Source organism: Canis aureus, chromosome 30, assembly GCF_053574225.1.
Source record: "Canis aureus isolate CA01 chromosome 30, VMU_Caureus_v.1.0, whole genome shotgun sequence".
Classification (NCBI taxonomy): Eukaryota; Metazoa; Chordata; class Mammalia; order Carnivora; family Canidae; genus Canis; species Canis aureus.
The window spans coordinates 41,277,834-41,291,998 of record NC_135640.1 but is presented as its reverse complement, the minus strand read 5'-3'; the positions used below and the strand labels follow the sequence as shown (position 1 = coordinate 41,291,998).

At 55.6% G+C, this 14,165-nt stretch overlaps 1 protein-coding gene and 2 long non-coding RNA genes across 9 annotated transcripts in view; 1 reads left to right on the top strand and 2 right to left on the bottom strand.

The window, feature by feature from the left end:
- Nucleotides 1-2,670, bottom strand: part of PKNOX1 (PBX/knotted 1 homeobox 1) — a 63,117-nt gene extending 60,447 nt beyond the window's left edge. For 5 of the 6 annotated variants that reach the window (XR_013368938.1, XM_077879330.1, XM_077879332.1 and 2 more), the window contains exon 1: nt 2,529-2,670. Coding sequence is in view for 1 of the 6 variants with exons in the window: in XM_077879336.1 (XP_077735462.1) it covers nt 2,529-2,546 (18 nt within the window). In the remaining 5 variants the exon portion in view is untranslated. The remainder of the gene's footprint in view (nt 1-2,528) is intronic. The other variant, XM_077879336.1, reaches the window with a different exon arrangement.
- Nucleotides 2,671-2,949: 279 nt separating this feature from the next.
- Nucleotides 2,950-6,036, top strand: LOC144302024 (uncharacterized). 2 transcript variants are annotated; one of them, XR_013368936.1, is made up of 3 exons: nt 2,950-3,026; nt 3,600-3,817; nt 5,653-6,036. It is a non-coding gene; the product is annotated as an uncharacterized LOC144302024 (long non-coding RNA). The 2 variants fall into 2 exon arrangements; XR_013368935.1 differs by lacking the exon at nt 2,950-3,026 and having other exon boundaries at nt 3,337-3,817.
- LOC144302025 (uncharacterized) lies at nt 6,008-9,204 on the bottom strand. The gene is made up of 3 exons (XR_013368937.1): nt 8,877-9,204; nt 7,663-8,001; nt 6,008-6,537 (listed from the first exon to the last, which is right to left on the bottom strand). It is a non-coding gene; the product is annotated as an uncharacterized LOC144302025 (long non-coding RNA).
- Nucleotides 9,205-14,165: the final 4,961 nt, after the last annotated feature.

The following is a 14,165-nucleotide window of genomic DNA, read 5'->3' as shown; positions in this document are numbered from 1 at the left end:
ACAGCCATGGAGGAAGGAAACACAAGGGCACATACATATTCCCACAAATGGGTGATGGGAGGGCACTGATGTCCACTGCACACGTTCTGACCTTGGGCTTCGCGCACCTGGATGAGAAAACACATCACGTCTTTGTCTGCAATAACCTCTCGCTGAAATTCAGCACCCAATCACAAAAGAAGACGTGAAATGCTGGGAGTTTTAGCAGTGCCTGTGACTTTGTCCCCAACAGAAACTACAGAGATTTTCACAAAGCACTAGAGCTGCCACAGACACCTCCAACTATCAGTTTTGCTGGTCACTGCTCCACAAGGAATCGCTGAAGCCGGGACTTCACCTGTTGTAAGTGAGCGAACAGAGGGCGCCTGAGCAACCTGGGCATAGATTTGCTTCAATATCTTGGTAACTGGGGATCCCTGGGGGGCGCAGCGGTTTAGCGCCTGCCTTTGGCCCAGGGCGCGATCCTGGAGACCCGGGATCGGATCCCACGTCGGGCTCCCGGTGCACGGAGCCTGCTTCTCCCTCTGCCTGTGTCTCTGCCTCTCTCTCTCTCTCACTGTGTGACTATCATAAATAAATAAAAATTAAAAAAAAATATCTTGGTAACTGTATTTCAACACAATATAAGGCCTCTCTCCTCCATCCTATTTTCTCTACAGTATTTCTGCGAGGAGCCCAGAGGCCAGGGGAAAAGCCCCAGGAGGCACAGGCTTTTACCTCACCCCAGGGTTTCAGCCTTTCTCCTACTAAACAGTTTCCAGCGCGTTAACAGTTTGCAACAAAAGTGAAAGTTACAGCTAGAATGTTGCCGTTCGCACCAGCACCTTCCCAGCGCTCCCCTGCAGTACCTCCCTCAAGTTGTAACACGCGGACACACACACACACACAAGCGTAAGTGCGTGGAAACCAGTGGACGGGAACCCAACAAAATGTGCCCGCACGCAAGCAGCCTGTGGACACTTAAATCCTCAGCACGGGAGGCTAAGCTTTCAAGTTACATTTTCATGCACATATTTCACCGATTCTAACTCCCAATTTTAAATCTCTGACAGGGCAGCCCTGGGCGGGGGGTCTCAGCGGTTTAGCGCCGCCTCCGGCCCAGGGCGTGACCCCGGGGTCCCGGGATCGAGTCCCCCGTCGGGCTCCCTGCGTGGAGCCTGCTCCTCCCTCTGCCTGGGTCTCTGCCTCTCTCTCTCTCTCCCTCCCTCTCTGTGCTTCTCATTAACAAATAAACACAATTAAGAAAATAAACAAGTCTCTGGCAAGGGACGCGCCCGGGTCCCGCTGGTAGGAGAGCACTGTGCGGGCTCCGGCGCTGCGGTGGGGGCTGCGGAGGCCAGCGCTCCTCCCTCCCGCGACGCGAGCCCACGTGGGCCTGCACGCCCAGCACGCCCAGCACCCCGAGGGCACGGGGGTGGCTCTGGTCCACCCGCCACCTTCCCCATCCACCGGCGCACGACTCCGGGGGGGGGGGGGGGGCACCGCCCGCGAGCGCACGGGCCGGCGTTTCCATTCCGCCCGGAGCCTCCCTCGGCACGTTCGGAGCACACGCCCGGGGCGTTATGTGATGCACCCGAGACGCCGGGTCGCGTTCGCACAGTGGAGTCCCCTCTCCAGCCTCAACTGCAAAAGGCTGCGACCCGACGCCCCACTGCAGCTGGGGGTGTCGTTCACCCCAAAGTTGGGGAAGTACCCGCTCCCTAAGGCCCCGGCGCCTCTGCGGAGAGCTAATTCTTCCGAGCCGGCGGGCGGCGAGCCTGCGGGGCCCCGGGCACGGCCGCCCGCACCGGGCAAGGCGGACTCAACTTTTCCTAATTCTTCGCGGGTGACTCACGATCCGCTAGCAGGAGTGCGGATGCCAGCGAGCGGCCGCCCCTGCCCCTGCCCCTGCCCCTGCCCCGCACCTCCCGGCGCCCGCGCCCGCGCCCCGCCCGCTGCGCCGATTCCAGGAACCGGGGCGCCCTGCCCCGGGGCCCACCGCGCGGCCCGGCCCCGCTCCCCGCTGCCCTCCGCTCCCGAGGCCCGCCTCCAGGGGTCCGAGCCGCCCCGCCCCCCGCAGGCCACGCCCCCGCAGGCCCCGCCCCCGCAGGCCCCGCCCCCGCGCCCCCGCCCGGCCCCGCCCCCGCGCGCGCCCCCGCGCCCCCGCCCGCGCAGGCCCGCGCGCCGCGCTCCAAGAGGGACGGTTGGGAGCGCGCGCCTCGCAGCGGGGCCCGCGCGGCAGCGGCGGCGCCTTCCAGAAATTTCCGCGTCCCTCCAGCCACACGGAACCCCCAGCGGGGCGCGCCCCCGCGCCGGCCCGGCCGCCTGCGCCCCTCCCCGCGGCCGCGGCTCCCCTCCCCCACCCGCGCCCCCTCCCCGCCCCCTGCCCCGGGCGGCGGGTCCGGCGCGGCCCTCCCGGGCGATGGCGGCCCGCGGGGACCCGGGCGGCGGCGGCGGGGCGACGGCCGCGGCGCCTGCGGGCCGGCGTGATTGATAGGGACGGGGCGGCGGAGCGGCGGCGGCGGCGGAGCGCTTGAGTGACAGCTTACCTGGGTGCCAATCTTCATCACACTGACAAGCGGCTGCAGCAATCGGGACCCGCAGTGCCGCGCCCGCGTCCAACCGTCACGCCGACGCTGGGCCACGCGACACAGCCTCGCTCAATGGGAGGAGGGCGACGCCGACGCGCGCCGCATCAATATTCAGGCGGGGGGCGGGGCCTGCGCCGCCCGGGCCCCGCCCCGTCCCTGCGCCGCGGCGGCGCGGGGGCGGGGCCTGCGCGCGGGGGCGGGGCCTGCGCGCGGGGGGCGGGGCCGGCGCCTCGGGGGCGGGGAGCGAGGCGCGGGCGGGCGGCGGCCGGCCCCGCCCCCGCCTCGCGCCCGCGCCGGGCTCCGCCCCCAGCAGGGCGCGCCGGGGAGGGCGAGGAGCGGCCCGGCCTCATGACTATGCAGCAGGGGGCGGGGCCGCGGTGGGCGGAACCATCGGCCGCGGGCCGGCGGGGAGGGCGGGCCGGACCATCGGGCCGGCCGGGGCGCGACCTGGCGCAGGTGCGAGCCGGCGGGCCCCGCGCGGGCCCCTTTGTGCGCCTTCCCCGGGCGGGTGCGCACGTGCGCCCGCTGCCCCCGGGCGGGGCTGCAGCGGCCGCGCCGGGCCCCGAGCGCACCTGTCCCCGGGGCCCCAGTGGGCGGGCCGGCCGCGCCCCGGGGTGACCTCCGCGCCCTCCGGGGTTCGGAGAACGGGGGTTGGCGTGCGGGCCGCGGGGCCGCCGTGCAGTCCGTGCCCAGCTCGGGGCGCGGGGCGGGCGGGGCGGGACCTGCGGCGCAGGCGGACCCTCGGAGCGCCGCGCTGCAGCCGCCGAGGCTCCGCGGTTTACGGGGACGGCTGCAGCGGGGCCTGTGCTGGGGGGCGGCTGCGGGGACCCCACGGAGTGGGGGGGCAGTGCGAGCTGCGGATGCGCGGGGCCCCCGGGTGGCTCGGCGGCTGGGCGAGGGCCTATGGCTCAGGTCGTGACCCCGGGGTCCTGGGATCCGGGAGGCTGCCCTGCTGATGCGCGCAGAACACCCAACATCTCGGAGCCTACGTCATTTAAAGAAATGTCTCAAACACTTTTTGAAACACAGTTGCCACAGCACAGAGGCGAGCCTTGGGCAGCCGTAGGAATGCAGTTCAGAAAGGAAACAAGTATCACACCGGAACCGCCCGATGCCTTCAAAGCCGCTGAGCGAGAAAAGCGACATCAGACTTCCATCCCGGTTTTACACGACTTCTATACGGTGTGTTGGCTTACATCCAAGAGCAGAAGTTAAGGCTGTCTCTATTTTTGGTGAACAGCTGCATGGTGAGCTTAAATGACTTTTGCCCCTAGATTTCACCTGGGACTGTGGCCCTTTTAATTTTTTTTTTTACTAAGTGGGCAGATTTGGCACTTTTATACTGAAGTCACCAATGGTGATATTTCTTGGGATCCGAGGAAGATTCATATTCTTCACAGCCGATATAGCACCGGCTCCAGCTCCCGCTAGCCAGCCTCAGATTTCTCGTTTATCACATACATCAATTTTTTTTTTTCAAGATTTTATTTATTTAGGGGATCCCTGGGTGGCTCAGCGGTTTGGCGCCTGCCTTCGGCCCAGGGCGTGATCCTGGATTATTTATAAATAAATAAAAAACCTTAAAAAAAAAAAAAGATTTTATTTATTCATGAGAGACACAGAAAGAGAGGCAGAGACCCAGGCAGAGGGAGAAGCAGGCTCCCTGCGGGGACCCCGATGCGGGACTCAATCCCGGGACCCCAGGATCACGCCCTGAAGGGAAAGCAGACGCTCCACCGTTGAGCCACCCAGGTGGCCCATCATGTGCATCGGTTTGTATTAACAATCTCATTCATGTTGGTCTCCAAAACCATCCCCCCCCTCACCATTTCAGCAAGAGTACTGTGAACCTCCTCTAGATGGAAAAGGTCAAATCCAGCTCATAGGTGTTTTCAAAACACCTGTCCCATGTTTCCACAAACACGTGCACGAGACCTAAAATGCCAAGTTCACTCTCTGAAGAATGCACACGGAAGACAAAATATAAGGTTACATAACGTCTACGAATCAGCTTGCTGTAGAGCCTCTTAACGTAGGGCTGGTGGAACTGGGAGAGCCAGGCCTCCGGAGGAAGTTGAAGATGAGGATCCATCAAGACTGAACCAGACTGGAGGGGGCGGGGGGGGGGGGGCACATGGCTTTGGGATGTGGCTGGCCATCCTTCCCCACCCGCCTCTCCCTCAAGAGCGCGCTCTGCAGGGGTTCTGGAACCCGGAGAGAGGACCTGGGTGTGTGGGGTCACGTGACAGCCGGTACAGGTCACAAGGCCCATGAGCCCCGGGGCTCCGCTCACCTACCCTGTGGCCTCTGTGCTCTGGTTTCCTCACTGTACCCCGTTGATCTGCTAACCTTTCTTCCTTTCACGGGGCGGGGGGGGTCCTCAGGGGTGGGTGGGAGACAAAGGGCTGGGGGAGCCGTCAGCAATCACCTCCAGTTTTTGCAGCCCTGATGCTGAGCAGCAGGGCTCGCTGAGGACAAAGCCCAGCTGATAACCCGCAAACGACCCCCGGCCAGGGTGGGATGTGTGACATTTTTTCAGGAAGTTTCCAATTGTCTTCATGTTAATGCATCGCCTGAGGGAAAAGCAATCTTTAACGTGACAATGGCAAGGCCTCCCGCATCTTAGGTCCTCCTTAGCAGATGACAATTCTTCTGAAATCTCCCTTTCCCTCCCAGACTCCCAGGCATATAAATAGCCGCCCCACCCAGGCCCCGGGGCAGCCGCTCTTCCTGCCCAGGGGTGCGACCCGGGGCCTCCATAAAACCGCCCCCACTCTGCAAAAAAAGACATCTTCAGAATCCTTTCTTGGCCGTCGGCTCCAGACCTCACCTATACTCCAAAATTTCACCACTGAGGCTCACACGTGTGGGGGGTGGGGGGCTCTCTAGGAAGAATAATTCAAAATTAGGTATGGAGCCTTAGAGGGGCGATGCTTCCTTGCTTCCTTTAGCCTCCACCCGCGGCCTCCGCCCTCACGTTGAGGACCGAGTGGTTCCCAAACATAAAGGACATTTGTAGGTACCCAGCCATTCCGGCTTTTCTTGCATTTCCCCCCCTAAACTTTATTACTGTTTTCCCAAGGGTCATGATTATGATAAGGGAACGGAGGACTAGCTGAGGACAAGGCACATCGACAAGTCCTTGAAAAGGCAGAGGGACCTTCCTCTACGGACTCAGCTGCCTGGATGTTCATACCTCGCTAAGGGCAGAAGGCAACCTCAGCCCGACCCCCAGGAGCCTGGAAGTCTACTTTAACATATAAAAATTTCTTTAGAAATGGTCCTTTATCGGGCAGCTCTGGTGGCTCAACGGTTTAGTGCCGCCTTTGGCCCAGGGCCTGATCCTGGAGTCCTGGGATCGAATCCCACGTCGGGCTCCCTGCATGGGCTTCTCCCTCTGCCTGTGTCTCTGCCTCTGTGTGTGTGTGTGTCTCGTGAATGAATAAATAAAATCTTTTTTTAAAAATGTCCTTTATCTCTAAACCCCCACAATACATGTTGACGATCATCCCCAAGCACACGGCCCACCGATACACATCTGAAGGGTCTCATGCCTCGGATTTATTAGAGGGTAATAAGTGACCTTTGCCCAACAATAGCTGCCCCTCAGGAAACCTTGCTGGAAACGTTGCTTCCAAGCTTCCTTCGAGAGGACGCCATCCTCAAACCCCTCCCGACTCCCAGGTGTGTAACCAGCCTCCCCTCACAGGCCCTGGGCCGCCGCTCTTCCTGCCCACGGGCCCGTCCCCGGGCTTCCATAAACCCCCCACTCTGCACCAAAGACGCCTCCGGAATCCTTTCTTGGTCGTCGGCTCCGGGCCTCACCTGTATTCCAAGATTTCACCACTAATGGCACAAAGGTACTTAATGCCCTGCGTGGGGGACGGCTCGAGGTTAAGGCTGCAGGCGGTGGGGGGAGGCAGGGCTTGAGCTGGTCTTGACGGATGGCTAGGATCTGGAGGCATCACTAAGGAAAATGAGCGAGAAAACCACTTAAAAATAAGGCCAGGTTTTGGGATCCCTGGGTGGCTCAGCGGTTTAGCACCTGCCTTCAGTTCAGGACGTGATCCTGGAGTCCCGGGATTGAGTCCCACATCAGGCTCCCTGCATGGAGCCTGCTTCTCCCTCTGCCTGTGTCTCTGTCTCTGCCTCTCTCTGGGTCTTTCACGAATAAATAAATAAAATCTTAAAAAAAAAAAATAAGGGCAGGTCTCTAAGCTAATTAAGGCAGCCAGGGTGGCTGATGTATAAACTGCCCCGGGTTGCATGGGTGGACAGGGGCCCCAAGGCACCAGCAGTGCTGGGCTGCAACCATGGGATGATCTTTTTTTTTTTTTTTTTTTTTTCTTTTTTATTCATGAGAGATACCGAGAGAGAGGCAGAGACACAGGCAGAGGGAGAAGCAGGCTCCATGCAGGGAGCCCGACGTGGGACTCGATCCCAGGGCTCTGGGATCACACCCTGGGCTGAAGGTGGCGCTAAACCCGCTGAGCCACCAGGGCTGCCCTGATGGGGTGATTCTTTTAAAAATATGAGTCAGGGGGCACCTGGGTGGCGGCTCAGTCGCCTTTGGCTCAGGTTGTGATCCCAAGATCCTAGGCTCAAGCCCCGCATCGGGCTCCAGATCAGCGGAGAGTCTGCTCCTCTCTCTCTCTCAATAAATGAGTAAATAAAACCTTAAAAGTGTTTAAGTCAGATCATGTCACTGTTCAGCTCAACCCCTTGGAGGCTCCCCATCATATTCACCGTAAAAGCCAAGTCTTTACAGTAGTAGCCAAAGGGGACCTGCAGGATTCTGTGCCCCCGGGACACTTGGGTGGCTCAGGGGTTGAGTGTCTGCCTTTGGCTCAGGGATGGAGTCCCATCGAGCTCCCTGCAGGGAGCCTGCTTCTACGTCTACTGTTTCACCACCACCACCACCCCAGACACATGCAAACACTAGAATTTACACTTCCTAAGAGCACGAATTTCACTTCACTGATGGATGCTGAGCACCTGGACAGGTGCCTGACAAACTAGTATTTGCCGAACGCATGAATGAAGGTGTCTAAGACCCGGTGTATTAGCAATCCATCGCTTTGTAACAAATTACCACAAACTTAGTGGCTCCAAACAACACGCATTTATCATCTCACGGCTTCTGCTCCTCGGGAATACAGGCCTGGCTTGACTGGGTCCTCTGCCTCAGGGTCTCACAGGTGCCAGCCAGGACTGGGGGGCTCCTTGGAAGGCTCCACTGGGGATGGATCCATCTCCAAGCTCACATGGTTGTTATCAGGGCTCATTTCCTGGTGGGCGGATGGTCTGAGGGTCTCAGCTCCTTGCTGGCATTTGGCAGGAGGTCACCTTCAGTTTCTTGCCACCTGGACCTCTTTATGGGGGGAACTCATGACCGGCAGCTTGCTTCATTAAGGCCAGCAAGGAACAGAGTCTGCTAGGAAGACAGAAATAACATTTTTTTTTTAAGATTTTTTTTTTTTTTTAATTCATGTGAGACACGGAGAGAGAGGCAGAGACACAGGCAGAGGGAGAAGTAGGCTCCATGCAGGGAGCCCGATGCGGGACTCGATCCCTGGACCCCGGGATCACGCCCTGAGCCCAAGGCAGATGCTCAGCCACTGAGCCACCCGGGCATCCCAGAAGTGACATCTCATCACTTTTGCTGTACTCTATTGGTGAGAAGAAAGTCCCAGGTCCCGCTCACACTCGAGGGGAGATCACATGAAGACAGGACCTCCAGGAGGAGAGGATCCCAGCAGGCCACTCAGGGGCTGCTCACACGAGACAGTTTCCTTGTCCGTGTTAAAGAGACAGTTGCGGGGGGCTCAAGGGGTTAAACATCCAACTCTTAGTCTGGCTCAGGTCATGATCTTGGGGTCGTGAGATGAAGCCCCACATTGGGCTCCGTGCTCATCAGAGTCAGCTGGACATTCTCTCTCTCTCCCTCTGCTTGCTGTTTCTCTTCATCTCTCTCTAAAACGAATGAATGAATGAATGAATGAATGAATGAATCAATGCATAAATATCTTAGAGAGAGATGCTTGTGGTATGGTCAAAGGAGCCCTGGGCTTGCAGCCCGCAGTCCGGGTACAAAGTCTGGCTTTGCCACTTGCCAGGTAAACCCCAGGAGGCAGTTTCATTCCAGGGTTCAGTTCCCTGTCTTCAGGGGGGCAGGGGGGGCCGCGGTACCTGTCTGAGAGGCTTGCACAGAGGGGAAAATGGGGCTGCAGATGGAAAGTGCTGGGGGCGCCGGGCTAGCAGAGCTCGTGAAGAGCTCCGGCTGGGAGGAGGGGTCCCGACACGCACACTTTTATTCCCAAGCCTTGGCTTTCTCGAGAGAACGATCCCGACAGTGAAGTCCTAAGAGATCAGGAGACGCTGTCCTCACCACCATCCCTCAAGGATCCCAGCAAAACGCGGCGGGGAACGGCAGCCGCGGCCACATGCAGGGTGGACCGATGTCCAACAAGCTGTGAACCGAAGGAAGAATCCTGAGCCTCGTGCGGGTCCACAGGCAGCGTGTGCCAGACGCCCGCCTTCCTGACTCCCAACCCGGAGAACCGGTAAGATGGTGCGAGCGATGGGGGAAAGGCTTAGGCTTCGGAGCCGAGGGCCAAGAAAGAATTCTTGAGATATCTTTGGTTGAAAAAGGTGATTTTAGGGCACCCGGGTGGTTCAGTGGTTGAGCTCTGCCTTTGGCTCAGGGCGTGACCCGGGGGTCCTGGGATCGAGTCCTGCATCCGGCTCCTGCATGGAGCCTGCTTCTCCCTCTGCCTGTGTCTCTGCTTCTCTCTCTCTCTCTCTCTCTGGGTCTCCAATAAATAAATAAATAAATAAATAAATAAATAAATAAATAAACAAACAAATAAAATATTAAAAAAAAAAAAACGGTGATTTTACTAAAGCATGGGGTCAGGACCCGTAGGCAGGAAGAGCTGCCCTGGGGTCACGAGGAGTGGCCCATGATACACTTTCAAGTTGGGAGGAGTGAGGGAGAGTGTAAGTCTCTGAAGAATTTTGGAAGCAAGGTTTCCAAGACCTCAAGGGGCTTCGCTGTTGTTGGGAAAAACTCATTTATTACCGTCTAATAAAACCTGAGGCATGAGACCCTCCAGGTGGATTTGGGTGGCCCGTGTGTTGGGGATGATCGCCAACACCTATCTCGGGGAGTAGAGATAAAGGACATTTCTAAAGGAATTGTTATATGTGAAAGCAGACTTGCAGGGTCCCCCGGGGTGGGGCTAAGATTGCCTTTAGCCCTGAGCAAAGTGTCACCATGGAGGAGGTGACTCCCTAGAGGGAGGCCACTCTGCCTGTTTCAAGGACTTGTCGGTGGGCTGTAGGCAGTCAGGACGTTGAATAGTTTCTCTTCTGCCTTTGTTTCCCACATCGCAAGCAGTTCAAAGGAAAGCGTGAAGGGCAGACACACTTATGGGCCAGGAACATTGGCGTGGACTTGCAAATTGTGCAGAACGGGCTTGGGAGGCAGGTGTGGGGTGAGTCAGGACGGAAAACCCCCCACGCCGTGGTTTTCATGCCCACGGGCAAAAGTCGCCTGCATCGGTGTCTGCTCTCCACATCTTGGGCTGTAGAATAGCTCCCAGGTGAGGAAAAGCTGGAAGCGGGTAACCCAGAGGCTGAGCTCTAAAGAAAGCAGTTTCCCACCAGAGACCCCGAGCCAGCCTTTCTGGGAAGAGTGATCCTTATTCCCTGTAGGTACCAGGTGGGGAACTTCAAATCCACTCGGGAGAGGGCTCCGTGCGGGGCCGCGACCCCCAGGGCTCCCCTGTGCAAGGCCTGCCCCCCTGAACCACCCGCGGGGGCGGGGAATACCGAGCAGGTATTCGAGGTCGCACCCGGGTCACCACCCAAACCCTGGCGAGTGGAGGGGGCCTGAAGCTGGCCGGCCACGCTCTGTCGCTCTCGGAAGGCTGAGGGTGCCTCTGTCTCAGCCCGACCAGGGCGGGCCTCCTCTGCCCATGGCAGCAGCGAGTGACCGGGTGACCGGGCCTCCAGCAACTCCTGACGCCACAGCTGCCTTGGTTTCCCGGCCTGCCCAGCCCGTTTCTAAATTAGCTTCAGAGGCAAGAGGCATTGTCTGGTGTCATTTTTGCAAAAATCTGTTTCTCGTTGAAGTCACAAAACTCACAACACGGAAGCCCCCGCAGAGTCCAGCTGATTGTCCCACCCGCTGCTGCCCAGGGTCGGGGGCCCGGGGAGGTGGGGGCACAGCCCACCCACCTGCACCTGAAGCTGCCAGCCAAGCCGTGCACCCCTCCCTGGTCTGAGAGATGGAACCAATAAGCAGAAGTGCGCCTCTCTTTGCTGTTTTTTACGAAGAGTGACCCAGTCGAACCATTGCTCGAAAGCCTCTTGCTCATGCCCCTTGGCATAACGTCCCCGAGGGTCCTCTGTGATGTCTGTGTTGTCACATGTGACAGGTCGGCCTTTCCGTACACACATTGCTTTTATTAAGGTACACTTGAGGGGGGCAGCCCGGGTGGCTCAGTCGGTTGGGCGTCTGCCTTCGGCTCAGGTATGATTCTGGGATCCTGGGATCAAGCCCCACATGGGGCTCCCTGCTCGGTGGGGCGTCTGCTTGTCCCTCTGACCCCCAGCCCGCTCGTGCTCTCACTCACCCAGTCTTTCTCTCTTTGTCAAATAAATAAATACATAAATTTATAAAAAGTATACCTGACCGGGGATCCCTGGGTGGCTCAGTGGTTTGGCGCCTGCCTTCGGCCCAGGGCGTGATCCTAGAGTCCCAGGACCCCTGGGTCACGCTGTGAGCCAAAGGCAGATGCTCAACCACTGACCCACCCAGGCATACCTTTCTCTTTTTACTTTTCTTTTTTCTTTTTTTTAAGTAGGCTCCACACCCAGAGTGGAACCCAATGTGGACATTAAACTCACCACCCTGAGACCAAGACCAGAGCTGAGATCAAGAGTTGGACACTCAACTGAGCCACCCACATGCCCCATCTGTGCATTTTTTTTTCCATCTGTCCATTTTTAAATTAGATTGTGTGTTTTTTGTTATTGTGTTTTATGAGTACTTTATATATTTTGAGTATTAACCCCGTACCAAATACGTAATTTGCAAATATTTTCTCCCATTCCATAGGTTGTCTTTTTATTCCATAGGTCTCCTTTCTTGTGCAAAACCTTTTTAGTTTATCTTTGCTTTTGTTGCCTTTGCTTTTGGCATCTGATCCAAATACTCGTAAGACCGATGTCAAGTAGCTCACCACCTGTGTTTTCTTTTTTTTTTCTTTCTTTTTTAAAGATTTTATTTGGGGGGATCCCTGGGTGGCGCAGCGGTTTGGCGCCTGCCTTTGGCCCAGGGCGCGATCCTGGAGACCTAGGATCGAATCCCACGTCCGGCTCCCGGTGCATGGAGCCTGCTTCTCCCTCTGCCTGTGTCTCTGCCTCTCTCTCTCTCTCTCTCTCTCTCTGTCTATCATAAATAAATAAATCTTAAAAAAAAAAAAAAAAAAAGATTTTATTTGGGATCCCTGAGTGGCGCAGCGGTTTGGCGCCTGCCTTTGGCCCAGGGCGCGATCCTGGAGACCCGGGATCGAATCCCACATCGGGCTCCTGGTGCGTGGAGCCTGCTTCTCCCTCTGCCTGTGTCTCTGCCTCTCTCTCTTTCTCTCTGTGTGACTATCATAAATAAATAAAAATTTAAAAAAAAAATTTAAAAAAAAAATAAATAAAGATTTTATTTATTCATGACAGAGAGAGAGAGGCAGAGACACAGACAGAGGGAGAAGCAGGCTCCATGCAGGGAGCCCGACGTGGGACTCTATCCTGGGTCTCCGGGATCACACCCTGGGCTGAAGGCGGTGCTAAACCGCTGAGCCACCTGGGCTGCCCCACCTCTGTTTTCTTCTAGGAGTTTCATGGTTTCAGGGCTCACATGCAAGCCTGTAATCCATGTTTAGTGAATTTTTGTGTATGGTATAAGATAGTGGTCTATATATATACATACATACATATATATATATATATATATATATATATATATTTTTTTTTTTTTTGGCATGGGGCTGTCCAGCTTTCCCAGCACCATTTATTGAAGAGACCGTCCTTTCCCCATTGTATATTGTTGCCTCCTTTGTCATAAATTAATTAATCTTATATGCATGGTCTTATTTCTGGGCTCTGTGTTCTGTTCCACTGAGCTAGGTGCCTGTTTTTGTGCCAGCACCATACTGTTTTGACTAGTACAACATTGTAATATATTTGAAATCAGGGAGGGTGATTACCTTTGGATTTATCCTTTCTCAAGATTGCTTTGGCTATTCGGGATCTTCTGTTCCACACAAAATTTAAGATTCTCTACTGTGAATAGTGTTATTGAGATTGGACAGGGCTTGCCTGTGATAGGGCATGAATCTGTATATTGCTTTGGGTAATATGGACATTTTAACATGAACATAGAACATCTTTCCAGATCTTTCTGTCTTCTACAATTTCTTTCTTCAATGACTTGGTTTTCCATGTAGATTTCTTTCCTTTTTAAGGCTGAATAATATTTCATTGTTTGCATATACCATATTCTACTCATCCATTCATCTACCAATGGACAAGACAATTGGGTTATTTTCACCCCTTGACTATTGTGAATAGTGCTGCTATGAACAAAAAGCATTGTGTTGGGTTTTTTTTTAAAGATTTTCTTTATTTATTCCTGAGAGAGGCAGAGACACAGGCAGAGGGAGAAGCCGGCTTCCTGAAGGGAGCCGGATGTGGAACTTGATCCCAGGACCCCCAGGGTCACGACCTGAGTTAAAGGGAGACGCTCAAACGCTGAGCCACCCCGGGGGCCCCAAAAAAGTTTTTTAAAAATTGTTTTTAAGAGCATGGGTATCCAAATATCTGTTCCAGTTCGTGAGTCCCTGATTCCAATTATTTTGGGTATATACCCAGAAATGGGGTTGCTGGATCATATGGCAGTTCTATTTTTAATTTTTTAAGGAACTGCCATCCTGTTTTTCACCATTTTACATTCCCATCAGCCACGTACGAAGGCTCCAATTTCTCCAAATCCTTGCCAACACTGGTTATTTTCTGTTTTTGTTTTTGTCGTAGCCATTCTAGTGGGTGTAAGATGGTATCAATGATTTTTTAAAGACCATTTGGTTCTGAGTTTCTTTAGCTCCTGTCTCTCCCCTCCTGCCTTCTGAAATACTCAAGAGGTTAAATTTATAAGATAAGGCATTTCCTAAATATGAAGAACTGGGAAATTTGGACTTACATTCCCCAGAGCAGTTGGAATGAATCCCTTTACCCAGCCCTGAGCTGTGCCAGCCAGACACTGCCCTGCCACTCTTCCCAGCTGGCTTTTGGCTTATGAACACATATGGCATTAGAGAATCAAACCAAGAAATTGCTTTTAAAAGATTTTTATTAATTGATTTAATTTCATTAGGAGGGTGCCTGGGTGGCTGAGTTGGTTACACATCTGTCTTCAATTCAGGTGATAATCTCAGGGTCCTGGGATTGAGCCCCCATGTCAGACTCCCTGCTCAGCAGGGAATCTGCTTCTCCCTCTGCTTCTCACCTCGCTCATTCTCTCTCTCTCACATAAAT